The sequence below is a fragment of the Myxine glutinosa genome, chromosome 7, assembly GCF_964187855.1.
Source record: "Myxine glutinosa chromosome 7, kmMyxGlut1.1, whole genome shotgun sequence".
Taxonomy (NCBI): Eukaryota; Metazoa; Chordata; class Myxini; order Myxiniformes; family Myxinidae; genus Myxine; species Myxine glutinosa.
In genome coordinates, this window is record NC_136267.1 from 28,085,576 (window position 1) to 28,109,685 (window position 24,110).

The 24,110-nt window shown below is 45.6% G+C and overlaps 1 protein-coding gene across 1 annotated transcript; it reads right to left on the bottom strand.

Annotated features, from left to right (window-relative positions):
• Positions 1–12,936: 12,936 nt before the first annotated feature.
• Positions 12,937–15,841, bottom strand: LOC144892788 (uncharacterized). Its single transcript, XM_078781119.1, has 3 exons — positions 14,796–15,841; positions 14,419–14,642; positions 12,937–13,638 (listed from the first exon to the last, which is right to left on the bottom strand). Exons 1-3 carry the CDS (start codon positions 15,819–15,821, stop codon positions 13,104–13,106), a joined length of 1,785 nt encoding a protein of 594 aa, XP_078637245.1. The 5' UTR covers positions 15,822–15,841; the 3' UTR covers positions 12,937–13,103.
• Between the last annotated feature and the right edge of the window lie 8,269 nt (positions 15,842–24,110).

Here is a 24,110-nt window from a genome sequence, read left to right on the forward strand (position 1 = left end):
ACACACGTGAATGACATCAAGGCCATGGTCCTGCAGGGGGTGTATTGGGAATAAGTGCTTTGTTGATTTTTGAAATGCCTTGATGACCTATGGAATGAGAATGAGTGGTTAAGGGGTCTGTGTAGCATGAATGTGGGCGAAATCCACCGAGCCGTGTCACTCACCTGTAACATCTGGACAGGGCCCGAGGAAATTTAGGGGGATGCATTGGGGATGGCCCCGCAGGTAAGGTTGAGTCTTGTGGCATCCACCGGGGGACGCGGTCTGTAGACCGGGGTATGTACAAAGGTTAGAGTTTTGAGTTTTGGAAAGATGGTTAAGTTTTGTGGTTAAGTTAGTGTTGTGTGTTGTTGTTTCCTCCCTCCACAGGAACAACGAAGAAGATGTACATACTTGCATGATGGTTAAGGGGTTCAGCATGTTAAGGAAGTGTAGGTAGGTAGTCCGACTCACTTCCCACAGCCCTTCCTGATTTATTTCATAGGTTAATTAAGTGTGTGACAGTAAGTGTTAAGGCTGGAATGGTAGCCCTGCGGTGAACCTTGCAGGAGCTACGGTTCCAGGGGGGGGGGCTGTGTTATGAATTTGGTAATGCAACATCTAGAGCTAGGTAGATCTGAATAGGTAGGTATTCGGCTGTCGTGACAGGGACTCTACATGTAATAAGTTATTGATGTTCAGGCGGTTGTCGGGGTAAGATGTATGAGTGTGGATCTACCTGGAGATTCGAGTGTTAAATAGTGAGGGATTAAAGGTAACGCCCCTGTGAGTATCACCTAGTAATCAAACCTTTGTCCTTTATGGCACTGCAAACCACATAAACATTAGTTAGGTCCTTAGTGCAACATTAAATAATTCCCTTTCCCTGACATTGACTTCGTAATAAATGGGCACCACCAGGCCAAGAACACCGCCACAATACACCGCCACCGTTTACACCTCCAAGGCCTAAAAACCTCGCCTGCGCACCTCAAAGGCCTACCAACCTCGCTGGCACGTGTTACACCAGGACCGCGGGGTCACGGACGGGAGATGTCAGGAGTCGCATGCCGCAGAGGGCGTGACCTGGGCGAGTTGGGAGGCTATGATTGGCTGAGGAGCGCGCCAATGTGACGTCATCGGCCACCAATATAGGCGACGGTTGGACGCCATTTCGGCAGTTCGAGTGGAGTCCAGAGTTGAGAGAGTTGAGTCGCAGAGTTCGTTGTTACAGTTCCGTACCAGAGTTCGTGGCAGTTGGCACAGGACACGGTTCGTTGCACAGTTCGTCGGAGTTGGCACAGGACACGGTTCGTTGAACATTCGTGACCACAGCTCGTTGCAGTTGGCAGTTGGCACTTGGTTTTGGTTGCTTCGTGCAGCCCTGCGGTGGACCGTTGGAGCAAAGGAGCTCGTGGTGTGTGTGGGCCGTTGGACCGACGAGGCCTGGTGGCGCTTGAAGGCGGACGCAGAGGGCCGTGGAACTTGGAGCGAGGTGTGCGATCGGGCCGAAAGGAGCGGTGTTGGACGGCAGCCACAAAGACGACGAAAGACCAGATAAGCCCGAATCCGCGTACATTTTGAACGACGTGACGTGTTCTTTTCGTAATTAATCTCCCTCGTTTTGTGTTTGATATCAGTCGTGTGGGGACGTCCCGATTTAGTTATTAGTATTACCGGCGCGTGTTTTTTTCACTGTTATTACTTTTCAATAATAAATCCTTATATTATTTTCTGTACATATTTGAACGCAGTTTGCTGGGTGTTTCATTTTAATAGATAAGGCTGTGGAGCTCGTTGCGTCTGGCCTCCCGCGCGTTTAACTTTGTGTTGAGCTTGAATCCGCCATTGAGTTTTCGCCTCGGGAGTGTAAAGTCTCGCAATCGGTCATCCGTGTTACCCTACGGTGTTCACCAAGGGTAGTCACGCGACAATATATATATATATATATATATATATAACTATATATATATATATATATATATATATATATATCTATATATATATATATATATATATAAATATATATATATATAATATATATATATATATATATATATATATATATATATATATATATATATATATATATATATATATATATATATATATATATATATATATATATATATATATATATATATATATATATATACATACATACATACATACATACATACATACATAGACAGACTTGGCATTTAATATGGAATATCTTTTTTTTCTTGACTTGGGTTTACTTTCTTAACCCAGTATATCAATCTGGTGGGTTTCTTTTACACTTTGGTGATTTATTTGTTAAAAGAACCATGTCGCTGATTGTCTGTCACAGCAAGAAGTCAACAACAGGATTATATCACAGGTGGCGTGGCAAAATGTACGGACAGGTGCATTTGATGATTGGCTTCACAGTCGGGTATACAAGGGTTGTTGCGTTCTATATTAGTGGAAACAACTGCTGCACGTCTCCAAAAGTTATTGCCGCTTCCTCTGGAGATGGTCCGTCAACTCGACAATGCTGTTTGTCATGGAGTGGTGGCTTTACGAAATTACGGCATGAAACAGCGTGCTATTGCTCGGCAGTATGGCATCCAAGGTCAGGTGTCAAAGATCCTGAAACGAAATGCTCAGAGGGGTGTCCCTACTCCAATACCGAGGCCAGGACGTCCCCGCAGAACCACAAGGAGGGATGATCGCCAGCTGCACCGGTTAGTCGCAATGGCCGTACCAAGTCAGCTATTCGGCTTAGGGCTGAGTGGCAGCAACTGACAAATGTGCCTGTATCCAGAAGGCTAGTCAACCAACGACTGGTTCAAGCAGGCTATTGTGCCAGGCGTCCCCTGAGAAAGCCACACCTGACCAGACAACACCGCCAGCGCTGATTGCAGTGGGCCAGTGAGCACCATCAATGGCAGCCAGGACACTGGAATCACGTGACCTTCAGTGACGAGTCTAGATTTATGGTCTATCGTCAAGATGGCCGCATCCGAGTGCGCAGACAAGTGCATGAAGCCTACAATAAAGATTGTATAGTGCCAAGAGTCCAAGCTGGAGGTGGTGGGGTGACCGTTTGGGCTGCTTTTCATGCAGGGGGCAAAACTGACCTGGTTGTTCTGAATGGAAACCTGAACCAGTTCAAGTACAGGGCCATTCTGGAAGAAACATTGCTTCCATTTGCTCGTGCAGCCTTTCGAGGAAACTTTGTCTTCCAAGATGACAATGCACGGCCTCATCGTGCTCGCATGATCCAACACTTTCTTGCTGACCGTGGTGTTGAGCATATGGAGTGGCCTGCCATGTGCCCGGATATGAATCCGATAGAGAACTTGTGGGCAGAATTAACACATCAAATCGACCTCTTGGACCAGCAGCCGACCCCTGTGCGTGAATTGCAGCAGGCTATTGTCACTGCATGGCAAGCGATTCCTGTCCAAACCTTGGCAAATCTCGTGAAGAGCATGCCTCAACGTGTACATGCTCTCCTGAATGCTCGTGGGGGTTACACGAAGTACTGAACTGTAATTTTACTGTCCGTAATCCCAGTCGTAATTTAACTTTTGTTTTTGTTAAAAAAAATTTTTGGCTAAAGTGCAAAATAAAGAGATACTTCTGGAAAACGTACAGAAGTTTAACACAGTACTGTCCATGAATTGAGTTCGATATCAGATTACATCACTTTCAAGGATCAATTTATTTGTTTCGAAATGTCAAATGTGGTTTACGTTTCTTTTAAAGGTCACATTAACAAAATCTAGAATAATCTCAACATAATTCCAATGAACTTTTGGTTCTAAGACATCTTGAAAAGTAAGTTCACCCCTACAAAAAATATATTCCATATTAAATGGCAAGTCTGTGTGTATATATATATTATATACATTTATATATACGTATATATATATATTTATATATACATATATATATATATATATATATACATATATATATATATATATATATATATATATATATATATATATATATATATATATATATATGTATATATATATATATATATATATATACGTATATATAAATATACATATATATATATACGTATATATAAATATACATATATATATATATATATATATATATATATATATATATATATAGATATATATAGATATATATATATATGTATATATATATATATAAATATAAATATACATATATATAAATATACATATATATAAATATACATAAATATAAATATACATCCATATAAATATACATATATATAAATATACATAGATATAAATATACATATATATATATAAATATACATATATATAAATAAATATACATATATATAAATATACATATATATAAATATACATATATATATAAATATACATATATATAAATACACATATATATAAATATTCATATATATATATATCAATATACATATATATAAATATACATATATATAAATATACATATATATAAATATACATATATATATATATATATATATAAATATACATGTATATAAATATACATACATATAAATATACATATATATATATATACATATATATATATATATATAAATATATATATATATATATATATAAATATACATATATATAAATATACATATATATAAATATACATAAATATAAATATACATCCATATAAATATACATATATATAAATATACATATATATAAATATACATATATATATATATATATATATAAATATACATATATATAAATAAATATATATAAATATACATATCTATAAATATACATATATATATAAATATACATATATATAAATACACATATATATAAATATTCATATATATATATCAATATGCATATATATAAATATACATATATATAAATATACATATATATAAATATACATATATATATATATATATAAATATACATGTATATAAATATACATACATATAGATATACATATATATAAATATACATATATATATATAAATATACATATATATAAATATACATATATATAAATATACATATATATAAATAATTAAATATACATATATATATATATATATATAAATATACATATATATAAATATACATATATATAAATATACATATATATAAATATACATATATATAAATATACATACATATAAATATACATATATATAAATATACATATATATAAATATACATATATATATATATAAATATTGTTGTGGATATGAGGATTGTATTTTTTTTATTGTGTGTTTTATTAATATTGCTTGATTCTGGACCCTCCTGCCTCCAGTGTTGTATAAAGGTCAAAGGGCGTTCCCGTAGTTAATTCCATAAAGCATACACGTTAGCCAATCATAGAATACCCCTGTTCAATAGTTATATCTTTATTATGTGTATTAGGGTAAGGCCTTGTCTTCCATTAAGATGACACTCCATTGCACCAAGTGAAATAGAGTAGATTCCTTTCACATTCCCCTTTCATCATTGCCAAGCCTCGATTGCCAATTACATCCCCTCCAAAACCACCATTGAACATGTGCTCGGGTCGGGGAAGAAGGGCGTGCCCGCCCGTCGTCATCAAGGGCGGAGCCAGAGGGTCGTGCGACCAACCAGGGCTGAGGTGAGCACACCGATGGGCATGTCCTGAAGGCCGGCGGCTTGATTGCCGGAGGCGCTATAAAAGCACGCGCGCAAGGTACTGCGAAAGATCATCCAGAAAGATCATCCAGAAAGATCATCCAGAAAGATCATCCAGAAAGATCATCCAGAGAGATCATCCAGAGAGAACATTAAAAAGATCATCCAGGGAAGCACAAAGCCTGCTATTCGTCGCCTTGCTCGCCAAAGTTGGACCAAGCAAGAGAGTTGGGCAAGAAGCAAGCACGTTGTTCAGTTGTGTGGTTGGACCAGACGAGTCCTGGCAAAGAGCACGCGTCGTACACAGAGCAGCAGCAGCAGCCACAGCAGCAACAACAGCAGCGTGGGGCCTTGACGGCAGTTTTGAGCAGGGCCGTGAAGGAACGGCGGCTGCGAAACGCGCCGATCGTGCTGCAGGACCCGGTGGACCTTCCTCTCCCTCCAGCCATCCACCTCCTGCCTTTCCATCCTTTTGTGTACGTGAGTTTGTTCTGTGTGTCTTGTCCATGGGTATTTAATTAAGCTTGTATAAGGTAATACTTGCACTGTGTCTCTAATTCTTCTGTATATTATTTTCTTATCTTTCCTTCTTCCTTGGTTACTTTGAGCGTGTATATAGTAGGAATAAATTTAGTAGTATTTCCAACCTTTTTTTCGTCTTCTTCTTCTTCTTCACATCCGTGTCGCCTTTGTCTTTTCCCTATTGAATATCTGTGGCGCGATCCGGCCAACGTTCGGGAATCGGGTTAGTCGGGGTAACTGTTAGGGCCGCGGGGCCTCCGCTCGGCAAAACCAACATCTTATCCGCGGTCCGTAACAATTGGTGTCAGGAGTGTCGGACTCGGACCTGGGACTAAATTTATTTAGCCCAAATTTTGGAACACCAATGGTACTATTGGCCGTAACAATTGGTGTCGGGAGCGGGGTCGGACCCGAAGCGCGCTTAACACGCTCAAAATTACAAGCTGCCGCAATTTGTTTTGTTTTAAAAGAAAAAATCCGAATTTTGAAATCGCGCCATGGCTAGTGTTACGTGGTCCTCCCGGTAACTTCCTGGTCTCGGTGACCCCCGGACTGAGAGAGGAACTCCGCCAGAAAGATCAATGATTTATACGCTTTCGTAACACAATCAATATGAATTCCAGTCAATAAGAAACCCCACACCAAGGATCCGGAATAATCAATAATATATTCCCCAAGCAATCAACAATCAACAACCATCAACAATCAACAATCAACAATTAATCACCAATATTATTAAGATGGCCATCTTATATATGTGTGTCCCCTTTCCCCACTCCCGACCCCTTGGGTACTCACGACCCCTTTGGTCTCTGTCCCTCACAATGTCTCTGGGCCCCTCCTGACCAACATGAAGGTCGGCTTCTCCGCACACGGGCGGTTGAACGAACCCCTGGCTGACGTGCTCCCAAACGTGCACGTCACGTACCGGGAACAACGGTTGCAGCGCACACCTCCTTGCCAAGCAAAGCGGGCAAAGCAACGCGCGGCTTGTCCAGCGCGCGAGGCCCAAGGTGCGACCCGTACGCGTCCTTGTAGACGGTGAGGCGAACTGTGTAGGACACTTGGTTCCGTGCACGAACCCACGGCAACTTGATGTGTCAAAGGGGAATTCCTTTCGCCAGACGGGCTTTCCAACGCAGCGTCAGACGCTGCTCAATATCGATACCCTCGCCTCGGAGCTCGGCGAGGAAGAGGAAGAAGATCGTCGCTTCTCCCGCACCTCGTGTCTTTTCTTCTTCCGTTTCCGGTCTCCTTTTTCCCAGAAGGGCTCCTGACCCTTTAATCACAACAACCGTTACTCGACTACACATTGATAAGCAAAGACCTGAATAGTAATTCACATAAATCCACATAAATCCGTAACACTCCCCCCCTTCAAGAAAGAAAGTTTGAACCCAGCGAAGACTTTCTTTGCCAGCCAACTTGGATAAACAAACCAGATAACTCACCCCCCCCCCCCCCCCCAAATCATCAGTTCCCCCCGGGCACAGTCATCACTTAAAAATAAAGCAACAAAATTTCACACAATCCCCTAGATTAATTCCCTCTGGACCAAGCGTCAACCACTTCTAGTTTCTCTTGAATGACGGTTAAGAGGTGGTGACCAAAGCCCCCAAATTTAAACCTCTCTATAGCACTTTTTCGGGAGGCCCAGCGGAGTATTCCCTACATGGACGCCTTAAGGAATGTGGAGTTCACGGTTAGTCTGGGGAGGAAAGTTCATTACATGGACGCCTTTAAGAACGTGGAGTTCACGGTTAGTCCATGCAGGAAAGTTCACTACCTGGACGCCTTTAAGAACGTGGCGTTCACGGTTAGTCCGTGTAGGAGCCCCGGCTCGGCGGCTCCACCGTATATAGGGCTTCAACTTCTCCAGACTCCTAAAAGTTACGGTGGGACCCCTTGTCCCAGCCGTTACCTGACTGGCGGTCTCCTTCTCGGCCAGTGTTCTGACCTTCATTCTTTCGGGAGGTGCCGTAACTCTGGGAGCCTCCATAGTAATATCGGCTGCTGCCCACACCAAAACTACCGCCAAGTGGTCCTCTTCTGTAGACCTCTCGACGCCTACGAAATGCCTTCCCTACTGTTATGGTCTGACCTTCCAAATCCTTACCATTCCAATTCTTCTCTGCCTCCCTGGCGTCTCTTGTGCTTGCAAACGTGACAAAGCCGAACCCTCTTGACCATTGCGTTTCCCTGTCTTTTACCACCCGCACTTCCACCAGCGGCCCATATCTGTTGAAGACAGAGGTCAGAACTTCTTCCTCTGTTTTGAAGTTCAGTCCCCCTACAAATAACTTGGAACTTTTGTCGCCATCCCGAGCTGGTGTGGTGTTATTCTCCCTGCTGTGCTCTTTACCAACCCTCGGATTACCATAAATTTGCCCCCCGGCCAAATCATTCCCGATAATCACAGACACTCCCTCTACAGGAAGCGTGGCTTGTAAACCGACGGTGACCGGTCCTGACACCAAATCGGATTCCAAATGGATGACATGAAGTGGGGCACTAACACAGCCACTGATCCCTTGTAACCGAACACTATCACCAGTTGCGGTACTCTTTGACAATGGCAAAATGCCTTCAAGCATTAAGGATTGATGGGCTCCTGTGTCCCTCAAAACCCTAACCGGTCTTGGGTTAGCCAAGTCTCCCTTGAGTGAGACCAACCCCTCATAAATAAATGGTTGGTAACTCTTCTGTGGGCGATTTCTTACGCTTGCCATCGCATTCGGAGTGGTAATAGTCGGACTCCGCTCTGGGTTTTCCCTTTTCATGAGGTAACAACTGGACATCAAGTGTCCAGGTTTCTTGCAAAAAGCGCAAGTAGGCCCGGAGGAAAAACTCGTGGTCTGCCTCGGGCCCCCTGAAAAATAAGTTTGTCTTGGGCCCGTAGCCCCCTGATTTCGAACAGTTCGGGTATCAGCGTTGTCCCCATATTCATCTCGAGGCCGCCGCCATGTATTGTCGTTCTCCGCACCTGCTGTTCCACACCTCCCCTGCGGAGATCTAGGCGAGGAGTTAGGTTTGTGGACCCCTATCCGGTGTGTTAAGGCATAATCATCTGCCATGGTGGCTGCGTCCCACAACTTCGGTACTTTCTTTTCCTGCAGGTACACTTTGATGTCCTCGTGGACACACTGTTGAAATTCCTCCACCAGCATCAGGTCACACAATGCTTCGAAATCGTTCCCGACTCCTTTTGACTCACACCACCGATCAAACATGTTTTCTTTCACTCTGGCAAACTCCACATGGGTCTCACTCTCCCTCTTCCTGGCATTCCTGAATTTTTGCCGGTAAGCTTCCGGAACCAACTCGTAGGCTTTGAGGATGTGCTTCTTCAATACCTCATAATCTGCACATTGGTCCATTGGTAGTGCCGAATAAATCTCTTGAGCTTTTCCCACCAGCACACTTTGCACTAGTATGGTCCAGGCCTCCTCCGGCCAGTTTAACTGTCGAGCCACTTTCTCAAAGTGTGGAAAAAATTTAGCGACTTCCTTTTCACTGAAGGGTGGAACCAGCCTCACATGTCTGCCCACATCCCAGGTGTTCTGGCTAGGTGTTAACCCCGTCAGCAAGGGTGGTACCTCTCCCCGTTCTCTCATTAACTCCAGCTCCTTGAATTTAATTTCTTGCTGAAGCTCCATGTCACGTTCCTTTAATTCCCTTTCCGCTTTTCTCTCCTCTGCTTCGAGGTCCCTTGCAGCTCTCCTCTCCTCTGCGTTTCTCCCTTCTAACCTTTCCTGGAGTTCTCGTTCCACTCTCCTTTCCTCTGCTTGTTTCTCTTCTCTCCTCTCTTCTGCTTTCCTTTCCTCTTATGATCTTTCCTTTTCTGCTTTCCTTTCTTCTTCTGCTCTTTCCTTTTCTGCTTTCCTTTCTTCTTCTGCTCTTTCCTTTTCTGCTTTCCTTTCTTCTTCTTTGATCCGTTCCTGGCTCCGTAATTGCAACTCCAGTTTCCGGAGCTCAACGTCTTCTGGTTCTTCGGGTAGCCACTCCCAGGCTAACTCGTCCCATGTTCCTAATCCCACCATAGATTGTATCACCGTGGTCTGCAACTCTGCCTTCCTCAAATTAGTTCGGACCTCCAAGTTAAAATGTTTGGCCAATTTCAAGAGGTCCGACTTTAGTAACGCTCGGAACTGTGCCTCACTCGGGGTTACCGCAAAGTTCTGTGCCACAAACGCCATGGTGCCTATCGTTAACACCTGTTAACCTTCACCCAAGACTTTACCCCCAATTTCCCCAAAAATTTACCAATTAATACTTCATTAATAAATTTTAATTAATAAAAATATTATTTTATTATTTTATACAATTTTAGATCCCGGACGTAGACCCAATTGCGAATCCGCAAATCGTAATTTGGACGAGCCCCCAATTCTGTTACGTGGTCCTCCCGGTAACTTCCTGGTCTCGGTGACCCCCGGACCGAGAGAGGAACTCCGCCAGAAAGATCATTGATTTATACGCTTTCGTAACGCAATCAATCTGAATTCCAGTCAATAAGAAACCCCACACCAAGGATCCGGAATAATCAACAATATATTCCCCGAGCAATCAACAATCAACAACCATCAACAATCAACAATTAATCACCAATATTATTAAGATGGCCATCTTATATATGTGTGTCCCCTTTCCCCACTCCCGACCCCTTGGGTACTCACGACCCCTTTGGTCTCTGTCCCTCACAATGTCTCTGGGCCCCTCCTGACCAAGATGAAGGTCGGCTTCTCCGCACACGGGCGGTTGAACGAACCCCTGGCTGATGTGCTCCCAAACGTGCACGTCACGTACCGGGAACAACGGTTGCAGCGCACACCTCCTTGCCAAGCAAAGCGGGCAAAGCAACGCGCGGCTTGTCCAGCGCGCGAGGCCCAAGGTGCGACCCGTACGCGTCCTTGTAGACGGTGAGGCGAACTGTGTAGGACGCTTGGTTCCGTGCACGAACCCACGGCAACTTGATGTGTCAAAGGGGAATTCCTTTCGCCAGACGGGCTTTCCAACGCAGCGTCAGATGCTGCTCAATATCGATACCCTCGCCTCGGAGCTCGGCGAGGAAGAGGAAGAAGATCGTCGCTTCTCCCGCACCTCGTGTCTTTTCTTCTTCCGTTTCCGGTCTCCTTTTTCCCAGAAGGGCTCCTGACCCTTTAATCACAACAACCGTTACTCGACTACACATTGATAAGCAAAGACCTGAATAGTAATTCACATAAATCCACATAAATCCGTAACACAAGTCAAGGCGATCGGATGCCGGTGGGTGAACTAGAAGAGGGGTTAGGAGTAACCCAGGATCAGAGGGAGGAGAACAATGGCAATGTGGTTGAGGGAGTATCAGGCGCACAAAATGGCGCTTCGCACATGGTGGCGACGAGGGTCGAGCGCGCGGTGCCAACAGCCTGGGATCCATTTCTTGCAAATTTGTTGAAATTTTTGACCCAGTGGGATGAAGAAAACAAAATGTATGCCCAGGGGCTCATATCCACCAGGGAAATTAACAACATGGGTGTTCAAATGACTAAGGAACTAAAATAAATGAATGCAGAGTCAAAAAGGAAGATGGGGACCAATTTGGCAGTGGGGGAGAACCTTGGGGGCAGATCGGGCGAGCAGGTCCCAGGGGTGCACGACGAGGTAACGCGGGTCGAGAAGCGCTGGTTGAGCGAGGCGGAGAAAAGCGCGGGTAAAATGACGGAGGAAGAGATCGCGACCCGGGGTATGGAGCAGCCGGCGACCGCTGAGGTAGAAGAGGGTGTTTTATTAAAGCCAGCGGTCGTCGAGGGGAATACAGAAAAAGCAGTAGTGGGTATAATGAAAATTGAAGAGACGACGGAGGTAGCCCGGGAATTGCAGGGAGAAATGGAAAATGTGCAAAGTCCCTGCTCACATCACGATGCTGTGCTTAATAACACCAATGAAAGTTTGCAGGTGGTGTTGGAGCGAAGGAGGAGGATCCCCCAGGTGAGTCATGCTGTGTATTGTGCGGGGAGATTTTGCAGGAGGATGTTTGACGACAAGAGAATTGTCGCGCAATTGGGATCAATATGGCACCCGGGCGTTGGTGAAGGGTCCGGTGTGAGTGGAAATAGCACGCGAGTGAAAAAAAAGTGTGCGTCAAGGGGTGAGCGTGTTAAGAAGCGCGAGTGTGATACCGAGTGCGAGCGAGAATGCACGTCGGGGTGTACGGAGTGTGACACAGGGAGTGAGAGCGATACGGAGTGTACGTGCGAGGGTGAGAGTAACCTGGAGAGTGAGTTGGTGGTGGAGTGGGTGCGAGAATGCATGCTTGGAATGGTTGAGGGTGTGCGAGGAAGCACACCTGAGTTGGTCATGGCGCGGGTGTGGGAGAGCCCATGTGAGCGCGTTAGTGGGTGGATGCCAGAGTGCATGCCCATGGTGAGTGGTACGGAGTACGTACCGGGGGAGAGTGCGCAAGACGGTGCGCGAGGTGTGTTAAGGGAGTGTGCGAACGGCGAGTGTGCGCGAGAGGTGTGGTGTGTAACAGGGAGTGCGTCGGTGGAATGGACGGAGTGTGTGGGATGCACTGGAGGCGTTGGAACGCCAGGTTTTGTGAGTGTGAAACGGGTCGCGTATGCAAGTGAAGCATCGACATTTAGTAAGGGCATTTTATGAGATATTTCACAAATCTGTTAAATAAATTGTTACCAAAAAATTTCTTCACCAATATGTTTGTAAAGGTGTGTAATAACATGTGTTAAAATGTTGAAGTTCAACTCCCGTGGGAAACCCAGAAAAAAAGCTGTTGAATTCGGGTACCGAAAAATTATTTTCGAGAATTTTTTTTTTTTTTAATCGGCCCTTAAGTAACTTATGAGGGGTCAAATAAGGGTTTTTCATGATTCTGAGTTGATTGTTAACATTTATATTTTCACTTTTACATTTACACACAAAGTAGCTTTTATTTCACATACATATATAATACTCAAGAGTTATTTCTCATTCACAATGTCAGAAGTTTCAACAGTCATTGTCTATGTCTTCTTCAGACTCAACAACATCATGACTGCAGTTTCTGCATGTAATGCCATTACAGACTCCACAGGCCGAGATGCACGTGACCCCATTCTTCTTGCAGCTGCATCGCCGGTTGCTGCAATCTCCATGACAATTACAGCTCGTGAACTGCAATAGCTCCTCAGGAGCCGTGGGGTCCAGTGTTGGAACTGGCTCATACCCATGCACACCTATTGTCCATCCATAGTCACTGGGGTTCAGAGACATGCTCTGTAGAAGGATCCAGTCCCGGGTCTGCAGGTAGGCACGGAGTGAATGTTGTGCAGCTGCACCCTCTGTTGGAGGTAGAGTCTCTGGTTTGATCACTCCTGCCGCTGCCTTCCTTGAGAACATGTTGTACCGAATTTCACCCAATGTAGTATCTCGTCCATGGTAAATGTACTTGAAAATCGCAGTACCAGCCTGAATCACTGTTTCCTTGGTGGCTTCTGTGTCAAGGAAGATGTCGATGTACTCAGCCGCGTCCCCTTCGCAAAACCTTAAAAAAAGCACCAGGTCTATGTCAAGTAAAGTATAATGTAAAACAGAAATAAAATAATTATTATTTTTAACATTTATACTATGATGACGATGATTATAATTATTATTACTAGGGCATGCCCGTACTATATCTATATCTAAAATTATATCCCCCCCCTCTATTTACATGAAATGGTTTGGTCCAAAGCGAACGGCTTGCGAGTACGGTGACAATCCCCCCCCTCTATTTACATGAAATGGTTTGGTCCAAAGCGAACGGCTTGCGAGTACGGTGACAATCCCCCCCCTCTATTTACATGAAATGGTTTGGTCCAAAGCGAACAGCTTGCAGAGTTTGGTAAAGAAATCGCCATAGCGTGCACAAAGCGCAGGAAAGCGAAAGAATCGCAAATTAGTTTTAAAACATAGTTTAACGCCAACATAGCGGCAACATAGTTTGCAAACGTGAAATAAATGAATACGCTCTCAAATGTGCCATCCGAGGCAGAGTGTGTTCGCCACGTTCGGCACACGCGATAGCTCACTGCTCTCTGATTGGTTGAATCGTTTTTTGGACATAGCTCGGTAAGTAATTGTCCGATTAATATGAAACCTTGAAAAGGCACATCCTCGGGTCCCCAGCAATATACCTGGCAAGTTTAAAGTATATCGGACCCGTGGTTGTCGAGAAACAGCGGTCACAGACAAACAAACAAACACACAGAGATTACTGGAATTATAGATAGAGTATTCGTATTAGTATTATTTGCCGACGGAATAGTAGTATTATCATTATTACCTGGCAAATAGAGTTGTTTTCCCATGACCAGCGATTGCAGAAACCGTATCACACCCCGTGAAGGCGTGAGAGAAGAGCAGGTAGCTCTTCTGTGTTTCGGAGAGAGATTCTTTGATCTTTCGGACGTCATAAGAGCCGTTTGATGTGGTTAAGAAGAGTGGATGGTGGCTGTCTGAGCTATGGTGCACCAGCATTACCAGCACGTCTGCATCTTCTGCCCGCACCTGAAAATATAACAACATGTACAAAGCATAATGAACCGTTCAAGAACAGATTTAACTTTTCAACAGTGTGAATTCTCTTATTTTTAAATTACCCCATCTCCCCCCGGGCTCCATCCAATAGTTATACTAACTGAAGACACAAATGGTACTGACCTCAACAGAGCCATCTGAAGCAGCAGCCAATGCCTCTCTCACAATTGAAGTGTCAGCATCATTGTCACACTGCTCCACAGTGATGTGATGTTTTCGGAAGGTTGAAGAGAGAAGGTGGATGAGCTCACTCTTGTTATGAGTGTTGTCCAGAAACTTTGCTCTTGGGGTCCAGTTGGACATATCCGGTCGAATCTGGAGATTACAGCAGGAATTCTTGGTACGCCGGATTTGGTCGTGATCTTTTGGTGATCTGCTGTAGCCATCAAAGACCACAATGATCTTCTGGGAGCAGCGGCCCAGATACTGCACGTAGCTCAGGTAACTGTTGGCGATCTCCTGCCAGGTCTGACGTTGTTCCCACTTCACCATGTAGACAAGCCATCCGCCATCAATTACGAGGGTGCAGCAGGGTTGGTTAGTCAAGTCAAGTGGATCAGTTAACGCCTTCAGGCTTGTATTTGAAAAGTCTGCCTTGTTTGCCTTGTTCATCTTCTGATCTTTGTTGCTGAACAGGGACAATGGGAAGGGAGTCAGCTCATACTGTAAGCTTGTCTCACCTGTCATATCCCGCTGGGCGAAAATGATCAGTCGGTTGAACAACTTTAGTGAGTCAAGGTGAATCTTTTTCTCGTTGACCAAGGGAATTTTTTTTAGTGATGACAGGGCTTTTATCTTTGACTTGACATCCATGGTCGACGTCACTGACTGTCCATCCAGCTTGATCTGCATCTCCATCCCAACTTCAGCTGCTCTCTCAGCATTGACTGCGTCATCTCCAGTGCTTGTGAATCCTGTTGAGAAAGACACGAGCAACTCCTTGTCTCTATCGTTGTCGAATGGCTTGATCTCCTCAAACCATTTTAGGACAAGTTCAACTGCCTCTGCATCTCGCTTCATCTGTGTCTTGGCAAGGTCTCTGTGGACTGGAACATGTTTACTGACGTCCTCCTCCATCCGCCGGTTGACATCAGACAGGTGACTGAGGGTGAGCACCCAGCATTTGTGGCCAGAAAAACTTTTTCTCATTACTCCTCTGCTCAGTCCACCTTGTGACTTGGCTGCCTTCATTAATGTCTGCTCAATGCAAATGTCACACCATGTGCCGGACCACTCATGACTTGAGTAATGGACAACGTGGTTCCCGTGGGCAGTGAGACGTTCTAAGGTGTCTTTGTAAGCAGGCAAAGTTTCTAGTTCCTTCATGAGTTGACAGTACAGCCGTGCGCCCTTGGCATACTGATGATGGCCTGCAGCGGCAAAGATGTGAAGCATCTTGGTAACAATGCAGGACAGATGCCCATTGTGGTCTGCAAGTCGCTCGGTTCTGATAAAGACCTTGATCACATCTACCATGTGGTGGTACTCCACCCAGAGTGCAGGTGTTCTTCCTCCTTTTGCGAGTCGTTTGAAGGTTTCTTCAAACCTTTGCTCAAACACTGGCACTACTGGGTCTGAGTGTCTGGCTCCCATCTTCCCATCAGCCACCTTCTCCATGAAGGTCTTCATGTCACCACGCTCCTCCTCAGTGAAGGCAAGTTTCATGATGTGTTGATAGATGGCTGCATCGATGAGGAGGTGAACACGGATTGCCTTGTCAAAACATCCTCCATCCATGATGTGGTTGGCTGTCGTACTTCCAGGATAGATCAACTGGATCACATCTAGTAGTCCAGAATCTTCCATGATGTTACCCATTGATCCAAGATAAGACTTCAGCAGGTGAAAACCACCCAACCTTGGAATGACGGGTAGATTTGCCTGCTTTATTATATTCACAGCCTTCAGCCAAATCGGAAGATCAAAGGTCACTATAGCGACCCCAGCGCACCGTATGCACTCTTTCAGAGTGGTGAAGATGGTGTTGAGGTCATTAGGGTCTCCTTCAATAACTGGGAGGAACTCGATCTGTGTGCTCTGCTTTGCATCATTAGCATGGATTCTCTTCATCCAGCCATTCCAGTTGGAGTGTGGGAACTCAGGATCGTTGGCTTTGATCACCCACCCCGCTGCCCAGAGTGTGTCACCTGGAGTGAGGAGTGGCTGATCATGAGCCAGGGAGGAGGAAAGCTCAGCGAGGGGGAGAAACATGATCGCGTTCGTTCCTATCTGTTTCCTGTTCGTAAATGGAATAATCTTTACTTCAGTTCCTCTCAGGATCTTAGCTTTGTCGAGTGCCTTCAACTTCACCCAGGGGAAAGCTGCTGTTGTCTGTGGATCTGGCAAAGGTGGTGCCGGAGAGGTGACTTCGATCCAACCCATTGAGTGAAAGGGAGTGTTTCCATGAATAGAGACAATGTTTAAATCTATATTGTCTCCAACAAACTGAGTGACTGCATTGTTTGTTTCCCCAACCTCCATAAAGACCACCTGATCATTACTTGACAATTCACTTTCACTGGCTGGCACTTTGGCTGTCATCACTGATTGATCCTCAAGCGCAGCATCAACCGCAACCTCATCATTGATCTGTTCATCGGTTTCCTCCACAATGGTGTCAAGAGTGCCAGAAGTATCTGGAACATCATCTCCACTCCTACTATTAAGGAAGCAGTATTTGTAGTTTTGTGTCTCCGTGTAAGACTCAGTGTATCCCAGCCGGTGGAACTTGTTGAGCATCCATTTTGACCCAAATCTATGATCAAGTTGTATGGCAAGCCCCATTTGGTGTGGCAATACTCCAGACCGAGGTCGACAGGCCTTAATAAAATTCTGCCCCCAAACGGCAACTCTTTCGTCTGTCTTGACAATCGGTCTCAAGAACATCTGAAGGCTTGCAGGAACAAGTGTCAGCTGACTATCGATGTCAGTCATACTGTGTGTGGTGGGGTATGACTTTGGACCTAAATCAATCAAGGCAATATCATTGGATATGAACTTGAGTGCCGTCTTTATGATCTGAGTCTTCTCATCTCCATGGTCAAGATTAGCATGATGCCCTCGCAGAATATTGTCGGTGCCATCTTTGAGACAGAGTACATCTGCCCTTCTTTCCTGTGTTGTGAAATACAAGGTGTCTTCGTATTTCTCTAGAAGTTTTATCTTTAGCCAATGCTTTGAATAAGAAAGGCTCTTCTCTGGTGACTGATCAAACTCCTGCAGCTTTTCATGGACTTGGTCCAATGGTCCATGTTCATTACCCCATGCTCTAATTCTGAGTCTAACCATTCGCAGAATTCAATAAAAACTGCCTCTCGCTCCTCATCAATACTCCTCTGTCCTCTCTTCCTTTTTCCTTCCTCATCAGTCTTGGACAAACTGTCACCTCTCGCAAACATAAGTTTGCATCGCAAATGGTACAGTGTTTCTTCTGCTACCAAGTCGTTGATCCCTTCCAGGCGTCCAGTGACTTCAGTGCCCCAGTCATCCCCGCGACTCCGTGCTGTCTTCAGCAAGCTTGCCTTCAGTGTATCTGCAGTCAAATTATCTGGCACTCTGTATTTCTTTCTAGCTTGTGCTGGATTATTTTTGTAGAGCTGGGCTGGTTGGTTGCAAAGAATGCATACATCCTTATACAGGAGGTCAACTGACTGTGATCTTCTAGAACTGCAGCCAGTTGATGAACTGAACTCACAAGTAGTGCGTCTTCTCTTCAACTTTGATGACTCTTTCTCTGCCTTTGATGCTTGAGCTGACTTCTTGGTGGTTGCAACAAAGTTGTTGTACAGATCATTTTTACACTTCTGGTGGTACCTCAGTTTTCCTTCCTTTTGAGCCTCCTTCATACGTTCCACAACAGTAACATTTTCGACAGTTTCTGCTTGTTTCAATAAAGTTGAGTATCCCTTTGGAGTTGCCTGTATGAGCCTTTCAGCTGGTGTATCCGAGCGTGCACAGATGAAGCAATTGAGCACAGGTGGAGTAACGTCTTCATCCATATTGCTAGACTCCATGTCCTGCAAAGTAGAAAATGAGATATATTTAGAAATTATTTTTCCACAAAGGAGTGTCTGTGGTGAAATATAAATGTTAACAATCAACTCAGAATCATGAAAAACCCTTATTTGACCCCTCATAAGTTACTTAAGGGCCGATTAAAAAAAATAAAAATTCTCGAAAATAATTTTTCGGTACCCGAATTCAACAGCTTTTTTTCTGGGTTTCCCACGGGAGTTGACCTTCAACATTTTAACACATGTTATTACACACCTTTACAAACATATTGGTGAAGAAATGTTTTGGTAACAATTTAGTTAACAGATTTTCATATGTTTCCCTTACTAATTGAACGGGTTAGCGTTTAGGGCGACGGATAGCCGATGCGAGCACTCGGGGCGCGGTGCGCTTTGTTGGATGCCAGGCCCGGCGCGGATCGATACTGCGTTGCTTCTCTTCGAAGCGTCGTTGCCGATTCGGGCTTGGCCCCGCCCCGCACGGTCGAGTCCGGGCCTTGTCGGGCGAGGCGACCGGCCCGGTTCAAGGGCGAGTGGGAGGAAGCGGAACGGTGCCCCCTCGTGGGGACGGGGTTCTGACCGGGCGAGCCTCAGCCATCGGGCCCGGGACCGCAAGGTACCGAGCTGCGATGATGCGTGGAACCTCGGCCCGAGCATGCCTCCTCTCCAGAGTCGTGAATGCCGGACGGATCCAACCAAGGCGACCAAACCACCCGAATTCATTGCTCGGCTTTGCGAAGCTGGGTTTTAATGATGTGACGACGCACCGAGGCTCAGACAAAGCGGACTGTGATGATGATGATGAGGATAGTGTTTTGGCCCCGAAATTAGAAAAACAAAATTTGATGATTGGCAGAGTGACGATTGGTAGACGATTGGCAGATGATTGGCAAATTTTTGATTTGTTGCATTTGGACGAGCAAAATTGGTAGTGGGAAATGCCCCGATGTGGTGGGATAGCAACTCTGCCATCTCTCACCGGGGGCAAAGGAGCACTAGTTATGGGGTTTATGGCAGTGAAAACTAGCCCGGGAGGGTTAGGATATAATGATAGGGATCTAGAGAAGATGACAATAGGTAACGTTAAGATTAGTTAGTGACAATGATACCTGTAGTGGGGACGCAGGTAGATTAGAGTGGATGATAATGACGTGGTATGTGCTTAGTTTAAAGGGAAGACGGGGAGCACTAAGTTAGCATGGCAACAGGTAGTTTAGATGATGCCGTGTGAGTGTTGGAGGTGCATTCAGAAGTGTATTGTGAAAAGTGTGTGAGGAACAGGTGTGATTGCACAGGTGTGCAACTGAGCAGGTGGATGGAGCAGAGTATGAGTGAGTGATGGTGATGGGTGTTGTGTTGACCAAATGGTCCAGGAAGGAAGGAGGGTGCAGGTGGCACCAGGTAAGATTGCACAGGTGTGCAACAACAGGTGTATGGAGAATGGGAGTATTGGAATGGATGGTCGTGGAGTGAGTATGGTGGAAACTATGGAGTGGAGTGGATGGTGCGAAGGTGTGAATGGGGGAAGGATGGACCCCCATCACGAATACCCGGGGCGGGTAGTGTAAGTGTTAGGTAGAGGGTACAGGTAAATTGTGGTTGGATATTGGCATCTGTGGTGCGGGTGAAAGAATGGTATTTGGATGGGTGCATTAGTGTTGTGGAAATGGCTGGGTGTGTAGCCTGTTAGTGTGTGTAGTTGGTTTGGGCACTCCACCACTGTGAGGATGTCGGCCAGGTGAGGCCGCAGGTGGGCTCTGGGAGCCGGTAGAGTTGTTGTGGATGGGGCCTGAGTATCCGGGGGATGGACCCGGGTAGCCCAGTGCCAGAGGGCACCGAGGGGTGACAGAGCCAGGAGGGGCCTTCCCCAATTAGATAGGTTAGGGTAAGGAGCAGGTAAGCTCGGAGGCAACTACAGTGGTGGAGGTGTGCAGGTGGGTAGACCTGCTGGGAGAGCTGCACGACCCAGCCCAGAAATTGTGCAAGGGCACAGGGAGATGAATCGGGGGAGTGAGACCCCAAATTGAGAAGCACCACAGTTTGGTCAATGGGAATTGGTTTTTAGAACCCATAGTGTAAGTTGGCCAATGGATTGGCAGGGAAAGACCCCGGGTCGTGTAAAATGTGTTAATGTCATTTAGAAGATAGTTAGGATTAAGAATCTCCTCGCACCATCTACATCCACTCACCTGGGATGACGTACCTCCACACCATGCCAGGTTGTTTTATTTTTTTTGATGCAAATGTTTGGATTGTGAGACGCATCATGACGTGGGTGTGACATTGTGCTTGATGTTCCATCTCTCCCTCCTTATGAGGATTGATGATGAATTGGTGATGGCAAATTTTGGTTAGAGGGATTGTGGAGACGAATTTGGTATCGGGGAAATATGGGGAAGACGTGACAGTAGCGACGAATTTGTAAAGGTGTAGATTTTTGTAAATATGGGGTAAGGACAAGGGTAGAGTAGGTGACAGGGGGGGTGACGTACGGTAGGGACGAGCTTTCTCACTTCGCTCTCCGTACGCACTTCACCTTGCATTGCCTTATTGATGTGTACCCTTGTGACCTTACCCCTCGCTCATCTGTCTTTCCCCCCTTTTGTCTCCCACGTGAGGACCTGTGCGCCACTGGGCGCCGAGGGGAGCGTGCGTGAGTCCGCCATTGTGCGCCCGGAACTCCCAGAACCAGCTGTCTGCATCGATGCACCACATTATGGACCACATGTCTGTGGCCGAGCACCACTTATGGACCCCGTGGGTTGGGGCATGGCCCCTCTGCTGGAACCGGCCATGAAGGCCCGAGATCTTGCTGGCGGACCTTGGCCACAGGGCACCGATGCCCCACAGGTGAACCACACTAGTCGGCCCTGTGGGCCATAAATAAATAGAAATGGACACGTTGGGTGCATCTTATTAATCCAAATAGGCCGCCAGCAAAGAAGATGACAACATCAGGAAAATAATGATAGCCAGCAGAGGGAGCCGAAGAGCAAGAGACCACCTGCAGGGTTAGGGGTTGTCGATTTATTTTATTCATGAACAATGATGACTGTGCACCGATTGGTGCTTGAGGGTGTGTTGGTGCGTTTTGGGTGCTTTCATGGTGCATTGATGCAGAGCAGACTGTCCCTGTCCCCCCCCCCCTAAAAGAACAATCACAGGTCCTGGGTTAGTTTTGTAAATAAAAGCAGAGCCATTGTAAATAATGCTCCCCACCGTCAGTGTATAGTTTGAAGACCATTCCGCAATTTGGTTAGCTGTGGGCGTGAGTCTGTTAGGTAGGGTGCAATGGAGCAGCGGGACATATTTATTTATGTTTTAAAACTGTCGCACTCAGGGTCAGGTTAAATGTAGAAGGAACTACACCTACGTGTCACACTAAGTTAAAGTTATAGGCCCGGGACGTGCCTAAGAGGAGGAGGGTGCAGTGTTGTGGATATGAGGATTGTATTTTTTTTATTGTGTGTTTTATTAATATTGCTCGATTCTGGACCCTCCTGCCTCCAGTGTTGTATAAAGGTCAAAGGGCGTTCCCGTAGTTAATTCCATAAAGCATACACGTTAGCCAATCATAGAATACCCCTGTTCAATAGTTATATCTTTATTATGTGTATTAGGGTAAGGCCTTGTCTTCCATTAAGATGACACTCCATTGCACCAAATGAAATAGAGTAGATTCCTTTCACATTCCCCTTTCATCATTGCCAAGCCTCGATTGCCAATTACATCCCCTCCAAAACCACCATTGAACATGTGCTCGGGTCGGGGAAGAAGGGCGTGCCCGCCCGTCGTCATCAAAGGCGGAGCCAGAGGGTCGCGCGACCAACCAGGGCCGAGGTGAGCACACCGATGGGCATGTCCTGAAGGCCGGCGGCTTGATCGCCGGAGGCGTTATAAAAGCACGCGCGCAAGGTACTGCGAAAGATCATCCAGAAAGATCATCGAGAAAGATCATCCAGAGAGATCATCCAGAGAGAACATTAAAAAGATCATCCAGGGAAGCACAAAGCCTGCTATTCGTCGCCTTGCTCGCCAAAGTTGGACCAAGCAAGAGAGTTGGGCAAGAAGCAAGCACGTTGTTCAGTTGTGTGGTTGGACCAGATGAGTCCTGGCAAAGAGCACGCGACGTACACAGAGCAGCAGCAGCAGCCACAGCAGCAACAACAGCAGCGTGGGGCCTTGACGGCAGTTTTGAGCAGGGCCGCGAAGGAACGGCGGCTGCGAAACGCGCCGATCGTGCTGCAGGACCCGGTGGACCTTCCTCTCCCTCCAGCCATCCACCTCCTGCCTTTCCATCCTTTTGTGTACGTGAGTTTGTTCTGTGTGTCTTGTCCATGGGTATTTAATTAAGCTTGTATAAGGTAATACTTGCACTGTGTCTCTAATTCTTCTGTATATTATTTTCTTATCTTTCCTTCTTCCTTCGTTACTTTGAGCGTGTATATAGTAGGAATAAATTTAGTAGTATTTCCAACCTTTTTTTCGTCTTCTTCTTCTTCTTCACATCCGTGTCGCCTTTGTCTTTTCCCTATTGAATATCTGTGGCGCGATCCGGCCAACGTTCGGGAATCGGGTTAGTCGGGGTAACTGTTAGGGCCGCGGGGCCTCCGCTCGGCAAAACCAACATCTTATCCGTGGTCCGTAACAATATACATATACAGTGGAACCTTGACTTACGAGTGCCCCAACTTACGAGTTTTTCGAGATACGAGCCGTCGCTCGGGCGGTTTATTGCTTTGAGATGCGAGCCGAGATCCGAGTTACGAGCTTTCGCCACCCGGTCACGTGGTTATCTTGCCGTGCACGTACAGTATCTCTGTCGTATAGCGCTGCATTTTTGTTTTCGCATGTTGGTTATTTTGAGTTTACGCCGCCAGGTGGGTTCCGGTCACGTGGTTATCTTGCCGTGCACGTACAGTATCTCTGTCGTATAGCGCTGCATTTTTGTTTTCGCATGTTGGTTATTTTGAGTTTATGCCGCCAGGTGGGTTCCGGTCACGTGGTTATCTTGCCGTGCACGTACAGTATCTCTGTCGTATAGCGCTGCATTTTTGTTTTCGCATTTTGGTTATTTTGGAAAATTTCATGTTTATGTCGAACATTTCATGTTCATGTTCATGTTTTCATGTTCATGCCATGCCAGGCCACAACTTGTTCAGAGTGCCGGCGATAGCTCGCCTTCTCTTTGTGGAAAACACGGTGAGATCCTTAACATCCAACAACTAATGGGACGCAAACGGGGCGCCCAGTTTAGCGGTACACACATTGATGAATCACCCTGGCTGTGATTCACCCATGACAGGTTATAGCTGGGTCGGGATTCAAACCCAGGCTGGACAGTTTAGACTTTAGAGTCAAGTGTGCGTACCTCCAGTCCAGGCCATCCTGCCAACTTGTATGCTGCATACAGGTGAAATATAAA